General features: G+C 33.8%; 1 protein-coding gene across 1 annotated transcript; it reads right to left on the reverse strand.

Moving 5' to 3' along the window:
• Positions 1-8,956: 8,956 nt before the first annotated feature.
• LOC105130003 (pyruvate kinase isozyme A, chloroplastic) lies at positions 8,957-14,375 on the reverse strand. The gene is made up of 6 exons (XM_011032306.1): positions 13,537-14,375; positions 13,185-13,275; positions 12,882-13,075; positions 11,458-11,579; positions 10,582-11,060; positions 8,957-9,806 (listed from the first exon to the last, which is right to left on the reverse strand). Exons 1-6 carry the CDS (start codon positions 14,119-14,121, stop codon positions 9,505-9,507), a joined length of 1,773 nt encoding a protein of 590 aa, XP_011030608.1. The 5' UTR covers positions 14,122-14,375; the 3' UTR covers positions 8,957-9,504.
• Between the last annotated feature and the right edge of the window lie 1,230 nt (positions 14,376-15,605).

Raw genomic sequence — 15,605 nt, forward strand, 5'->3', positions numbered from 1 at the left:
ACCTCAAGTTGACCTATTAATCTAGATCATAAGATTATAGTAATTTTATAGAAAAGAATCAAAATAAATTATAAAACTCAATTTTCTATAAACTTAATATTGAAGGATAAAATTTAAAAAAGATAAAAAAAAAGTTGTCAAGACAACTCAGGTTAATTTGTCGCGACCTGGATCATGAAACCATAATAAATAAAAAAAATTAAACAAATTATAAAGTTCAATTCTCAAACAACTCATTATTAAATATTAAAATTCAAAAAAATCGATTACAAATGAAACAAAAAATGATTCAAGTCAACCAGAGTTAACATGTTAAACTCGTGATTAAAATTATGAAATGTTGATAATTTTATAGAAAACAAACTGAAACAAATCATAAAATTTAATTTTCAATTAACTTATTGTTAAATAATTAAATTGAGAAAAAATTAATTAATAAAAAAACACTTAAATCAACTGAATTATTTAATCAAACCTGATTCGAATCACGAATTTAAAATAATTTTATAAAAAATAAATTAAAATAAAATTATAAATTTCAATTCAAGGATAATGTTAAATATTAAAATTAAAATTAAAAAAATATTATTTATGGTCTATTTTTTCTTTAGGCTTTTTTAATTAATATTCTCTACAATTTTATGTAGATATGAATTTTAAGATACACAATATTTTTTTTTTAAGTGAACGTGATAACGGGGATGTGGATGACCCTCGTATAGACTTACCTAGGAGAAACAAATTTTCTGTTCTAAGAAATTGATTAAAAAATATCTCGATTTTATTTTTTTGTTAAATCATTTTGAAAAGTTTTATCACCCAACACCCTATATCCCTGTGCAAGTAAAGGGACGCCGCAGTTTTGAAAAACCAATATTATGCAATAACTTTCTCCGAACACCAATTGGGGCGTCGCTACATCCATTGTCATGTACTGATTGCATCTCTCGCTCTTTTTTATTTTAACGAAAAGACGAAGCTTAACAAGTAGTAGCGTAGCATTGAACATGGTCCCTGGATTGGAGATCTGTCACTAATCGGTTGGGTACTTGGGTTTACAGCCTGAATTTGTTCCAACTTTAATGTGGCAAGACTATAGATGCCTCTTTATCGAGCTTCTTTTGATGTCGTCTATCGAATCTCCTTTAGGAACTTAATGATTTTCTCCTTTTCTTTTTCTCATGGGAACAGGGGCTTGTTATCAGCTTTTGGAGACGCGGATGCTTTTTACTTGCCATGGATTACTTTTGGTGACTTGAGAAAAAGTTGCAACCTTTAGGGATTTTTGTGTTCGGTGAAGGACTGGAGAGAATTTTATTAGGTGGAGGCCCCCTTTCATAATTTCGAATGGGCAAATCCTGGTGCCTCGGAACCTTAATCTCGGCCCCCTTTTTCATGGTAATTACCTTGAATTTCCCAGGAACTTACCGATGGCTCGAATGTTTGCCTTCAATTAACCATACAAGCTCATCATGAGCTATTTTACGGGTACTTGAAAGTTTCCCTTGGATTTAGTGCAATTATATACATTCGAACTGATTTCACAAAAGTTTAACTTGCGCTAAAAAGAATTGAAACACAACCAGATCCATAAAAGAATACATTTTTTTTTATTGTTTTTAGTTTTATAAGATGTTCTTGAATTACTTTCGTGTGTTAGGATTAAGTTTACTTTTTGATAATATTTTGAAGTTGTCTCTGTTTTGTTTACAAGTGTGAATTGGATTTTATGAGGTTAAAGAACGAACATAAAGAGATGATTTTTTTTTCTCTTGAACATAAGGAGCTTTATTATGACTGTTTTGCATGAAAAATAAAGGAAAGAAAATTATAATTTAAATAAAACATTAGCTTTATTTAGGCATAAAGGAATTTATCATATAAAGAGGAAGCGAGTGGGGGCATGAAACTAAAGCCAACGAGGGGTTATTATCCACAAGTTTTTAATATCTTCCAGATAAAAGAGATTTCTATGAACAAGTGTCGATGAGGTAGGGCCTTCTCTCTTCATATCCCTTGGCAAAGAAGGAGTCTAGTCCATGCGGTGAAACCCCATGAAAACGACACTGCTTTCATATACACTAGCCCCACCTACTACAGGAGCTGCTGATCCTTGCAAATCCTTGATCTGGAAAGCCTAGAGGCGGTGCCGGCTGTGACCATTCCTTGCCCCAGATTTGGATGTCTGTAACGTCTCTACAGTGGATTGCTCAAATATGATCGGTAGTTACATAAAGCATTAACTGTCTAGACCTAACCACGATACAAGAGGTTGTGCAATCACTTAACTCGACTGTGATATATGGTGTAAGGGTACTCCAAGAATTATTGAGGCTTCAACATAAATAGATGGCATATAATAATGCTTGCTGTTGAGGTCTTTTTTGGTGGGTATGCAGCTGGTTTTCAATGTCGATCTCATAAGGGTAATATCCATGAATATGCGTGATTAGTTCTGGCATAAATAGCATGTAATTTTAACCTGATTAATTGAGAGATCATAGGCTATGTTCTGGTGTGAGAAAACTGACAGAAAAAAAAGAAAAAGAAGAAGCACTAACATGTGGGAAATCGGCCTAGAAGAGGTAATTAAGAACATACACGCAAGTGACATTCTTGAAGACTTGAAAAAAATCTATGTGCCGATTATCTAGCTTGTATGGGATCTGCTTCTGAGAGTCCTCACCATACCTCGCAGGACACATGAAGGAGATCAATTTGCTGATTATCTAGCTTGTATGGAATCCCCCGAGAGTTCTCTCCGGATTTGAGATGTTCCTCTCTTCTAGCTGATAGAGTTAGTCCTTTTGGTTTGTATCATTTTTTGGCAATTTAAAAAAAAAAAAGCCTCATGTGTTAAAATCTTAAAAGAATTACTTGAAACTTAAGAGGGAAAAGAACTCGGGTTACCTGAGTTTTATTTTTTTTTATTTTTAAATTTTTGAAACTAATTATGAGACTTTTTCTTAAACCTAATTTTGCATATCCAAGACTTTGATTGCTATTAAAAAAGTCTTGGCTATTATAAAAATGCTGTTATAAAAATATTCTATAATGGTATCTCACAATCGCCACTGTTATATACATTCAGCAGCATTTATATCAATTAGTAACAGCTGTACTATATCTTTCTGACATTAGGTCTAAAAGTATTCATGTCATATGCCGCTAAATAAATCCGTAGATCTAATATCAATAAAACTATGTCATAATGGCTGCTAAAGCTGGTAGCTCATAACAGTTTGGTATTGAGTTTTCAATTATGTTTTAAACGTGAGTTTGCTTTGAGAAAGTATTAAATTGATATTTTTTTAAATATTTTTTAATAACTTTAATATGATAATGTTAAAATAAAAACATTATTTTGATATATTTTTAAATAATTTTTTTTTTTTAAATATCATATATCATATTACCAAAACTTCAAAATGATGGTAGAGTTTTCAAGCAATTGTCATTGAAACTCAATCTGCTGTAGCAGTTATCTTCCTGTGCAGCACCGAAGTAAACATTGTTTCTAGACAAATACAAAAGAAGCATGGAAAATGATGCTTCTCCAGTAATTAGCTTTTAAATTCTTTACATAAATCAACTGGAAAACATGTTTTTTACCCGACATTTTTACCTTTAATTATTCGGAGGTTAATTGGAAGAACACGGCCACTCTTCATCGCTTCACCGACTATCACCGACTAATCAAACAAATTAGCAAAATAATCAGCCTAACCAATCCCCAAATCAACCACTCAATTACAATTACAAAGTTTGGCTTGAGGCTGGATGTCTTCTTATCAAGAGAACAGATGGCCATAACTTTGGTGAGCAGCCTAAACAAGCTACGTGCCCTAGTGATTATAAAAATGGCCATCTACCAGTAACTACTTGAACCATTATAGGAGGAGCAAACGTCACAGATTACTAGCACCGCTGCCTTACCTTCTTCCAGGACGACCCCATTTGTTGGCCTGCCAAGATATTTAGCTTCCAATAATAATTATATATTGTTTAGAGATGTTGTAGCAGTTATTTTTAAAGTAATTTTTAAAAAATATTAACAAAATATTTTTTATTTTAAAAAGATTATTTTTCATACCAAAACATTAAAATAATCTGAAAATACAAAAAATAAAATAAAAATATATTAAAAAACAATTTTAAAATGCAAAAACAAACAACATGTAATCAATCTATCCGTGTATCTCTACCTTACCTCCATGACATAATAAACTAACACAATAATGCCTCTTCCAATATGATATTTGCATATGTCAACTTGCATCATCAAACACATGCTTGGTTTATTTTCCGCATAGATAATACATATTGTGCTTGTTGGTGTCTAATATTCTTTTGTCCATCGACAATGTAGGCAAAACCTTTTTATATAAATCGGGCTGTTGCTTTGTAACTTATTGAATTGATAGTAACGTAAGCTGGTAGCTTATGGTGAATATTTAAGATTCCCATATAAATCTAATCTCTAATCAAACATCAGTGTCTGTCAATGTGATTAAAGTTTGCTTGGAGGTTATTATGGTGTAAGGCTGTCGGCCTCATTTACACACACACTCGCGAAATTGCTGCCTCGCACTTCGCATTTTTGTCTCCATTGCCTTTGAAGCTCATCCAAAATTCATTTTGGTTTTCTCAAGTTGTCAATATCATTCAACCATCGAGGCTAAGTCTTAACGCTTGATTTTTCACTATATTAGATATAAATACTTCTTATTGCGCAGATCATAGTTGATTTTGTTTCCTAATCCAAATCTTTTTTTTTTCTCTGTTTTGTTAATTTTTCACTGATCTTTTTTTTTTGAAACCAAGAAGGTATGTGCGTATTGAATGGTCGACGGCATACTGTTTTCTCAACTTGTAATCGGCCCAGATATAAAAATTAATCATGAGTTAAACAAGTTAAATTAATTTAAAAAAATTTAAAATTAAATTTAATTATTATTTTTTCATTCTTCTTCTTTTTTGTTTTTGTTTTTGTTGCTTGATTAATCAGAATCTTTATAACTTATAAAGTAAACTTTAATTTGTCCATGCTTTTTTATCTTGTATATCATTTATTTATCGTATTAAGTTGATGATCTAATTTATTTATTTTTATAATAGTTCTAATAACTATATTTTTGCAACAAGATTTAACCATGAACAAACCCAAACAACATAAAATTACATTACAAATTCACATGCATAGTGCCCATTTTAGTTTAAAGGAGACCACTGGAATTGACTTAAGGTGAACGATAGTTTGAGTAAAATTTTAAATGGAATATTTTAAATATTTATGGAATATTGATTATTATTTTAAATTTTTTGTTAAACAAGACTTTTAACCATCGCTCGAATAATTCTTAACTTAAACAGGCTCTGAGACCATTGCAAGCGTCGTCTATGCTGGAAGGTCAAGTGACGAAAATTCTATTGACTTTATAAGAAAATTAACACAAACTCACGGCCTTAGATTTATCGTCCATGTTAAAGGGGGACTGCATCATTTATCTTTCCATATTAAGGACATTATAATACCTTTATTATCCCCAGAAAAATGGCAACAACAATAATAACCATTTTGTTTGTATCAATCACATCAAATTAAGTTGGTGTCACAGAAATAAACTATAAAGATACAATTTACAACAGAGATGATGACTGATGAAGGCATAAAAGGTATTTTGAAAGGAAAGGTAAACATGAAATGACTGGTATTTTATTCTTTGGTCTCCAGCATCAAAATCCACTTCTCTCCTCTGCGACTTGAGGGGTTGGATTCTTGTTTTAGGTTCTTCTTTTCCTCGAGCAAAGCCAAATCAGCATCATTCCTACGCTTTATCTGTCCATAGCAAGAGCAACAGGGTTGAGGTGACTGTTCGAAAATAATTCGCCTGCTTCCAACTGTTCATGATTTTAGTGTGATAGCGATACTATTTTTCATGTCCTGAGGATTTAACTAGTCTGAGATGATAGAATATTTGGTCACTCTAGCGTCTAAATTATTTGTTTTTATACTTTAAAAAATTTAAATGTTTTTATTTTTTTTAATTAATATTTTTTATATTTTCAAATTATTTTGATATGTTTATATTAAAAATAATTTTTTTAAAATAAAAAATATTATTTTAATGCATTTCTAAATAAAGATAAGAAATATGACAAAAAAATCAAATATATAATTTTTATAATTTGAAAATGGCTGTTTGTTGATTTTTTTAATTAAAAAAAATCTATTTGCAAGATATAAAATATCCCAAAGGATGAAGCATCCAATTATCAATTGATAATCGAAAAGATGTTGATATATATATATATATTGTGTGTGCGTGTGTTTATTTTTATTTTCTAAGATTGCTTAAGAGGGCACCTATTTATCTGTCATCGTCGTTGTTTGAAATCATTGAAAATTGGAGTGGATGTTTCTTTAATAAATCAACTGTGAAATAGTTTAAGTCTTTCAAAGTCACTAGTCTATGATTATAAGTGAAGGAGGTGGTGTCCAGTAGTCTCTCAAGTCACCCGATGTAGCGGGGATTGAGATAATAGGTAATTATGAACAGCAATTTATGAATTTACCATCACTAAATAATTAATTGTTCGGTTATATGAATTGCTAGTAGAAATGTTTCTAGAATAGTAGGATATTTTAGGTTAAAAGAGGAATTTTAATCATGTTATATTAGAATAATGACCTAAAAATATCTAATAAATTATTGGATTAAACTTAAATTTTTATAAGAGTTTTTAGAGGTTTTTTTTCGTAATATAACTCTTATAGTATTACACGGAACATTAGATATTAAGATATTGAAATTCTCGCACTAGGATCCCAGTTTGGACGGTTTTGTTAGTTTTCTTGTCTAGTTTGGATTTTTTTTTCTGGATTTTATGGTTATTTTCTTAGGATTTTTAATTTTTAATTTTATTTTTATTTCATAATTAACATAGGTTTTTCCAGCCTATTTAAAATTTTATAAACCTCATAAAGAAACATACTTCATTAGTATTAGGAAAATGAAGCAAAGAAATCAACTATAGATTGCTTGTGTTATGGACTTGAAAAAACAAATTACAGTTAAAAGTATCCTAGAATGATCGTACCCATTATTCAAGATTAAATCCCTTCATAAATGATTTTAAAAGCGCATCCCCACCTTGACCTGATATACTAAGTGAGATTTAATAATTGGTTCTTGAACACTGACTCCAATTTTTGAACCCAGAATTTTTTAAAAGGGAACAAACTTTCTTAATTATCAAATTATTCATTTGATTTATTTTTTTTAATTCCATGTCTAAATCAGTCTTCAATCATGGTTTAGAAACAATAAATTAGAACGTTCGAAAGTAGGAGAATTGCTCCTCTTAAAGGAAAAGTAAAAAAGCTTGGAGCGTTGGGGCCATTTACGAGGAACTAAATAAGAAAGATGTCCACTGGAACTAAACCAACTGGGGATCCATCTATATGTTTGTTCTTAGCTTAGCTTGAATGACTTTTCTTTCACTGCACTATCAGGATCATCTGATTAGTTACTCTTTTGGTTTTTCGTAGAATCATGAGAGGATGGCTCATTGATGCCATTGGTTTCCTGCTTCATTTACAAGGTTTAAACACTTAATTTTCGGTAGATTAAAAAAAAAAAATCAAAACTCAAACCCTACATTTATTTCACAAGAAATCGGTTTGTAACAGAGCTACAGTGTACAATTACCATTTTATTGAGTTCATTATTGTTATCCGTACGACTGTATGCACAGATTATAAATGCTCTTGAAGTTAATGCACTCCGTATTTCTATCAGTCACTTAAATTTTCCAGTTTGAGAGACACTAAGACAAGGCTGAAAAAGGTTTCTTTCACACGGATTTGCAGTTTCTTTGCATGTTGCTTTTTTATGGACCTGTTAAAAAAATTTATGAGTCCCTATGTTATATAAAAATTAATTAATTAATTAATTAATTCTCGTGGGTTTAGAAACTATATATATAATCCTTACCTCCTTAAATCCATTTATAACTTCACTTTTTATATTCATTTCATATTTTTTTTATTTCATGAATATAAAAAGGATTGATTAAAAAGGTATTTTTTAAAATATAACACTAGATAATTAAGCATGATCAAAACTGATCCAGCGACTAATTCATTAACTTTTGAAACTAGAGTGACCATTCCTATCATTTTTCAAAATTTACTCGAGCTCAGGGTTATAAACACGAGAATCTCAAATGGGCTTCTAGCAGACTAGGCCCCAGAAGTTCTAACTGTTGAGACAGCTGATATTAAGAGTGGCCCTAAGCTAGTTCAATTCCGAACGTCAAAAATCCAACCCTTTTTACTATTTTTCTAAAGCTGAATTACAAATTGAAGGTTTCTTTGGACAAAAATAGTTTTTCCTGGTTACATGGAGTGGGTGACAAGAAAATACTTGAACAGACACGAGAATTGGAGATTGTCGAGGAGAACGGCACCATAATGCTTCAATGGTAACCTCCTAGGAAATCCTTGCAATGCTCTCTGCTAAAACAAGTCTATACACTGGGATAGTTCAGCAAAAGCTATAGATATGAATTCCTCCTTTTAGTCCTTTTTATCGCTAAGATATTTTAATGCACTACGCTTTTTCCATGATTGCTCAAATACCCATAACTTCTTTGACTCCAGCTCCTTTCCTTCCAGGGCCCATCACCTCCAAACAAGTCCGCCGGTTATATAAAACAACTCCTATGGCCATTCATAACCGTGACTCACAAAGCTGGCACCATCTAACACTACCACAGCAAAACGGGCATCTTCTCAAGAAATAAGTGCAGTGCTAATAACATACCTTTTCGGTTATTATCAATCTCATGGAGCCAACCCGAGACGATTTCTGAAAGGCCTGCCTAAACATAAGACAAATGGTGATCACATGTAGAAAACACACACATATCTTCAGCCTGGAGTCATCAATAAAAATGTAATAAGAAATTCAGTATGCTTGGAATATAAAATGGAAAGATAAATAGGCGTGAATAGATACAAAGCAATAACTGGATAGCATAAACAAATCTGGTAACTTCTGTTGACCTTGTTTTCCCTAAGCATTTATCGGAACTAAGAGTCAAGCTGAAAAAACAACATAAGCAATCTGGACTACACTGGTTATACAAAACCACACAACAATATATGAGAAAATATAGCTCTGCTTCCATTGGTACACTTAGAAACATGTTAAAACAAAGTCACTGGGTAAAATTGTGATCACCTGCCAAAACAATCAAAGCTGCTAGCATGGAGTGATCCGCCAAACCTTATTGCTGAATAGGTGGATGTGTCCTTGCATCAGTCACAAAGCCAGTGAAAGCAGGGATAATTTGATGGCTACCCTCAGATTCCTTTATAGCAATTAGAATTTTCTAGCAGTAACTGAATTCCTGAACCGGTAACAATGGACATGGAAATTACTAGATAACCCAACCTAGAAGAAGGGCCGAGGTGGCGATTGCAATCTAACCTAAAATCTAAGGGACAATCAGAACTTGGATGGACTGTAAAATGTCCGAGACAGCAATGACAAGGTCACCTGATTTGATCATTCCCCTAGCCTTGAGCAATGAGAAGGTTTTATTAAGGTTGCCTTCCATATCATCAGAGAAACTCAGGCGGAAAGGTATCAGGCCCCACTGTAGATTCAGGCGTCTCCTTACAGATGTTGTGCTTGTGAAAGCAAAGATTGGGCAATCAGGTCTGCAGCGTGACAAGAGAGAAGCCATGTGGCCTGTCTTTGTGTAGACAAAAAGTGCATCTACTCCCAAATTGTTAGCTGCAAAATGCAAATCATACCACATAATCCATGTAAAATTTAATGAACACATACATGTACACAAAACAAAAAATAAAGTGGCACTTCAAAGAAAGGTGAGAAGGGGAGGGGGGTTTAGAATCTAATTACTGGAGAGGCTGGTCACTCTGACAACCACCAACAATAAAGCAAGCAAGTCATGAGAACCAAACCAAGCAAGAGGGAATGAAAAGGAGATGCTTGGTTGAATCAATGTAATTAGATGACTTGCAACAATTTGGAACTATATGACGACAATGGTCAGAAGAAGGTAACTCAATTTGAAGGCAATAAGAAAAAATGAAAGAAAAGAAAAACAGGAAACAATAGCAATTACTGATCATGCAGTAGGACGAAGAATAAATATTTCAAACAATATGCAAGACATAATTATCAAAATCCCCCTTTGAACACCAGTGACATGTATATATATAAAAGCGTTCGTAACCTTAATTGGAAGTTTGGACAACTTCTAGAAATGTTGCTCTTCAATAAAATACAACAGTATATTATAAATAGCTGGTGTAATTTTGCAATCAAAACATGATGGGCGTATTTTCTTCATTTTTCACTTTTCTTTACCTCTGGTGTTCATATTCCACACACATAAAAAAGGGTTTACTCAATGAATGAAACCCCTGAAAGTATTTTAAAATCGGTTTCTGTGAAGTGCCTCATTTTACAACTAGTTGAATCAGATATGCTAAAATAAATTCATTAGCAGATGTCTAAAAGACTAGAACCAAAGTATGCATACCCATCTTGGCAGCAGAAATGCAAATCTCTTCAGAAATACTGTCAGAAAATGAGGATCCTACAACAGGGAGTTCCATAGCTTCATGGCATTTCTCTTCTCTCCACCACTTCTCAATTCTCACACTGACACTCCTCAGAACAGCCAATGCCTTTTCGGGGTATTGGCCCATGGCTGACTCGCCAGATAGCATCAAAGCATCTGCCCTTTGCCTAACTGCTTCGGAAACATCAGCTACCTCGGCCCTGGTAGGTGTAGGGTATTCGATCATAGATTCAAGTAGCTGAGAAGCGACAATGACTGGCTTATTTAGCTGCCTACAAATTTGAACAATGTTTTGCTGGGCCGATGGGACCTGTTCTAATGGTATCTGAGCACCTAGATCTCCTCTGGCTACCATTGCTCCATCTGATGCTTGAATGATCTCCTCCAAGTTCTTTAATGAGTCAATACTCTCTATCTTTGCAATGACAGCTATATCACTGCATCAGAATTAAAAATCAGTGCTGGTCCAGAAAACTGGCAATAACCATTTTATTAATGAAGGCAAAAACTATATATAAAAAAAGGCACACGCAACATGTTATTTTCAACATCACAGTAACTCAGCTTCATGTTGCAACTTTCAATGGTAACATAAACTGATCTACTATTTGAGATCTAAAGATACCAGACACAATAAAGAAATCAAGACAAACTCAGTCCACCAAAAACCCAGATAAATGAAATACTGGATGTCCAGATAATGACAAAAAAGAACTTTCAAGTATTGCAGCAGGTAACAAAGAGTCCAGCCTTGTTCAGATTGGGGGACTGGCTAAAGATGAGATTCAATCATAAGAGTGGAAAGCATTACATATTTTAATTTGATATGCTTACCTATCACGAGGCCGTGCAGCTATGTAGCTTTTAAGATGAGTAATCACTTCAGCAGACTTGACAAAGGATATTGCAATGAAGTCAACACCCTCTGCAATCCCAAAATCAATATCCAACCAATCCTGAAAAATATATATAGAAAAAAATGGTGATGAAATCAGATGAACATTTTCAACTTTGCAGAAAAAGGTGCAGTAGAAATGGGTGATGCAGCACTAACTGGTTAATTGATGTGGTGCACACCTCGCTAAAGATTTACACAAACATATTTTTTGCTAAACATGCTGTTTGCATCAGCAGGCAACATCTACAATTGATTTTTTATATTTACAAGACCTACAAGTGGTTTGTCAGAATGAACTCTCTACAACCCCTATTTATGAGGGAACTTTCAACTCCAGTCGTGAAAAACTGAACAGATTGCAGTTCTTCCAGGGTTCACAATAGATTTCTGAAATGAGTTGACCTAGAAACTGAAGGCAATTCCCAACCCAAGGCTTAACATGGAGTATATTTTACCCTACATCTTAGTTTTTAAAATGCAATCTATTTCAAATATGTGTGTGTGTGTGTGTAACATTTATTTTTAAGAATATGATGGTATCCCCACCAACAGAGAAAGTACTAATATAAAGTGGATGGAATGGGTATGACAGACAAGAATATTTCAGTATGAGAGTTCATTCACATGAAGTTTGCGCTTGATGCATCATGTAATGGACGGGCCAGGAAAGTGTAAAACCAAAAAAAATAATCACTGATGATTGGCATGAAAGCATTCCCATTCAAAACCAGCTTAACTGGTATGTCCCTCTCATTTATGAAGTAATAGATTTTCTATTTAGGGAATCCATGACAATGGACCAAATTTTTTGTTTTTTATGAGGGTGGTCAATGGACAAACTTTAGTTATCAAGAAATTCAATTTCAGCTCGGGGAAATAAACCATCCAGTTAATGGTGAGAACAAAAACAGATATAGGGAGAAAGAGGCCCGGGGGCGTGGGGGTTGCAAAAATGAAATGAAATTAAAAAAATATATATTTTTTAAAAAAGTATATATTGTCTAGATGACAATTCCCCACGCCTTCTCTAAATGTCATTTTTTTTTATCTTGTTAATATTTGCATGAGATCGAGAAAATTTCAAGTTTAAGAAAACTTTCTGAATCCTGAAAACCTGAACCGGATAACCAGTTAAGCACTCCTCAGCCCCCCAACCTCCTCTTAAAAGAAAGAGAGAAGAGAAGAGAAGAGAAGAGAAAAGGATCGATAACTCGATATTCTCCTCAAATAGATCCAACCTTAATGACAGGCAAACTCTCAAAATTTCTGGAAGCATTTAAAGACATGCAGGGAAAATATGGCTTTTCTACTTACTATCAATGACACCTATCAATAACATATAAAACATAGAGGCACCAACCTTCGAGGAAATTGTGGGGAGCATAGCATTGCGTTCTCGTACTAGACTTCCGTCCCTCCAGAAAGTCAAATTAGCTCGTGGTAGCATCAGTCCAGGATCAGTACACCTACACTTGACATCTGGACCAATTTTCTCCATCACCTCAAACCTCACCATTCCACCGTCAACAAGGAGTTCATCCCCAACTTTCACGTCTGTTGATCATCAGATATGGGATTGAGTTACAGCTAAAGGTTGGTCGTTTCTTGCAAAAACAAATAGTAATATTTTTTCTTCAAACAACTATAGCACTAAGAAAATTACCCTCAGCAAAACCATCATAATTCACATTGACGGTGCGTTCTGGTCGATCCGAATCAAATGCTCGCACACTAAAAGTCCAAATTTCACCATCCTGCACACACACGCACATCCAACAATTCGATACTATTACCTCCAAATCTTACGAAATTTTGCAAAAATGACTCCTAATCTTAATGTACACTTTGAACAACTCCAACAACCAAATCACTATGCGCATTATCTAATAATTTAATTAATCATGTTCAGCTTCAAAAAGTATTGAATTCGAATAACATTCATCACAACATGCAGAGAGGGAGGGGGGGGGGGGGTTCACATAATTTTACTGAATTATCCAAAATCGCAATGTTACCTCAGCTTTAGCAGAGGCAGCACCACCGAGATCACCCATATGAATCTCACTACCTTCAGTATCCATCATAATAGCAACAGCAAAACCTTTCTCTTCATTCAATCTCCTCACTCTCTCAATCACTCTCCTATGCCACTCACGCGTCCCATGACACATGTTAATTCGTGCAACATTCATTCCTCCAACAGCCAGCGCCTCCAGCTCTTCAAATCCACACGTCGCTGGCCCGATCGTGCACACCAGTTTTGTCCTCCTCGTGCTCCTGAACCCGTTCTCCTTCAATTCCGCCTCCGTCACCGCATCTACCTCGATCGAGCTCGAGTCGGAGATAATTGATTGCGACGGCGGTGTATCATGGTCCTGCGGTGTAGAGGATAAAATCCCGCTTGCTCCGGTTCCGTTGTTGGAGATTAGGACTTGCGGAGACGTGCTGGAGTTGGGATCTGATGACGTGGAGGCTTTGATTGAGATGAGTTTCGGAGAGAAGGTGGTGGCCGGAAACCGGCGATTGCTGGAGGGTTTGGGGTAAGGTTGTTTGGGGAAAGTGAGGTTAGAGGGACTGAAAATGTGTAATGACCGAGACATGGTTACCGGGAAAATGTGGTCAGGTGATGACAGTGAGGGAAGGAGGGTTTGGGGATTGGTTAATGAGGAAGGAAGGGGTTTTATTAAAGATAGGGAAAGGGGCGGCTGTAATGAGGAGAGTGAAGTGAGAAAGAGCTTTGTAGAAGTCGCCAGGTGAGCAGGGCAGGAAGGGGTCAGAACGACTGACTGTGTTGCCAAACATGATTTGTACGCTTTGCATTTATTTCCATTACAGCTAATTGGGAGGGTAGAGCGTGTTGCGGTGGGCTTTGCTGCGGGAGAGTTTGGTCACCTTATTGACGGTAGGGTTTATGAATGCAGTGTTTAGTTTTTAAAATATTTTTTTATTTAAAAATATATTAACACATTAAAAAATATAAAAAATAATAATTTTAGATAAAAATAAAATTCAAAATGTATTCAACTCTATTTGAAATGCAATGTCAAATAAAAACTTCAAGTGTAATGGTGCCGTTGATATTTTACTTTAATTATAAATTTAAAGATATTTTGATAATTAATTATAATTGCAGTTTTATATAATTTTCATTAAAAAAATTCAAATCTTAATTAAAAGAAATAATTTATAATTTTTTAATTCTATCATAATAAATGTACACCGAGTTTGAACGAGTAGTTGGGTGGATGGGATTGTATTTTGGTCCCACTTGATATTTTAGTAGCAGAAAAAAAAATTGTTTTAATTTAATGATATTTTTTTTATTCATGTTAAGGTTTTCGACAGGTGCCCTGCTGCAAGCGCTGGAAGTACTCCCAGCATATTCTTGGAAGCCTGTCGGATCCAGCACAGGGAAATAAAATGGACAGTTAGAATGATTTATTTTCTTAGTTTCCTGTTTTTTTTTTAAGTGACTGTTCAGTCCTCGGTGGAAGCTAAGATGATAAAACCAAGGTCCACCTGGTATCGTCACTGCTAATATTTTTTTACCTTTTTTTTTAATTTTGAAAGCAACGGAAATAAAGAATAAAGTTTCAAACTGGTAAATGGAGACATCAAAAATAAAATGATAGTTATAACTTAGATCACGTAGTTTTTCAAACTAAATTATTCTATTATGTGGTATTAAAGATAATAGATCTTTGCCGTTTCGACTGCTAGGAAGATATTGCCGTAGCATGTTATTGCCCTTCTTTTTCTCATTCCTTTTCTTCTAATATGTTATTTCCCTTCTTTTTCTTATTCCTTTTCTTCTAATGCATTTTTCTGTCTTCATTATTCTGCAAAGTAAACTATAAAGAGTAAATTAATTTATTTTTTATTGTTTATATCACATGTAAATAGTAGAAAGCATTTTCATTATTTCCTAAATCTCAATGCATTAGAGTGGTCTGATTTAATAAAATAAAAAAATTTAAAAAATCTTTTCTCAAAAAAATTGTGATTTCTAACATATTTTTCTATTAATTTTATATAATCTAGAAAAAAATATTATAGGTAGTTTATGATTATCCATTAGAGTTTG

The sequence above is a fragment of the Populus euphratica genome, unplaced genomic scaffold (genome assembly GCF_000495115.2).
Source record: "Populus euphratica unplaced genomic scaffold, PopEup_1.0 scaffold17.1, whole genome shotgun sequence".
Classification (NCBI taxonomy): Eukaryota; Viridiplantae; Streptophyta; class Magnoliopsida; order Malpighiales; family Salicaceae; genus Populus; species Populus euphratica.

Bases quoted from the DNA above. Each gene is read 5' to 3' on its own strand.
- LOC105130003 (XM_011032306.1), bottom strand. From the start codon at position 14,121: ATGTCTCGGTCATTACACATTTTCAGTCCCTCTAACCTCACTTTCCCC. The intron at 13,276-13,536 runs GTAACATTGCGA...GTGTGTGTGCAG, and splicing joins CTGCCTCTGCTAAAGCTGAG to GATGGTGAAATTTGGACTTT. The intron at 13,076-13,184 runs GTAATTTTCTTA...GATGATCAACAG, and splicing joins TTATGATGGTTTTGCTGAGG to ACGTGAAAGTTGGGGATGAA.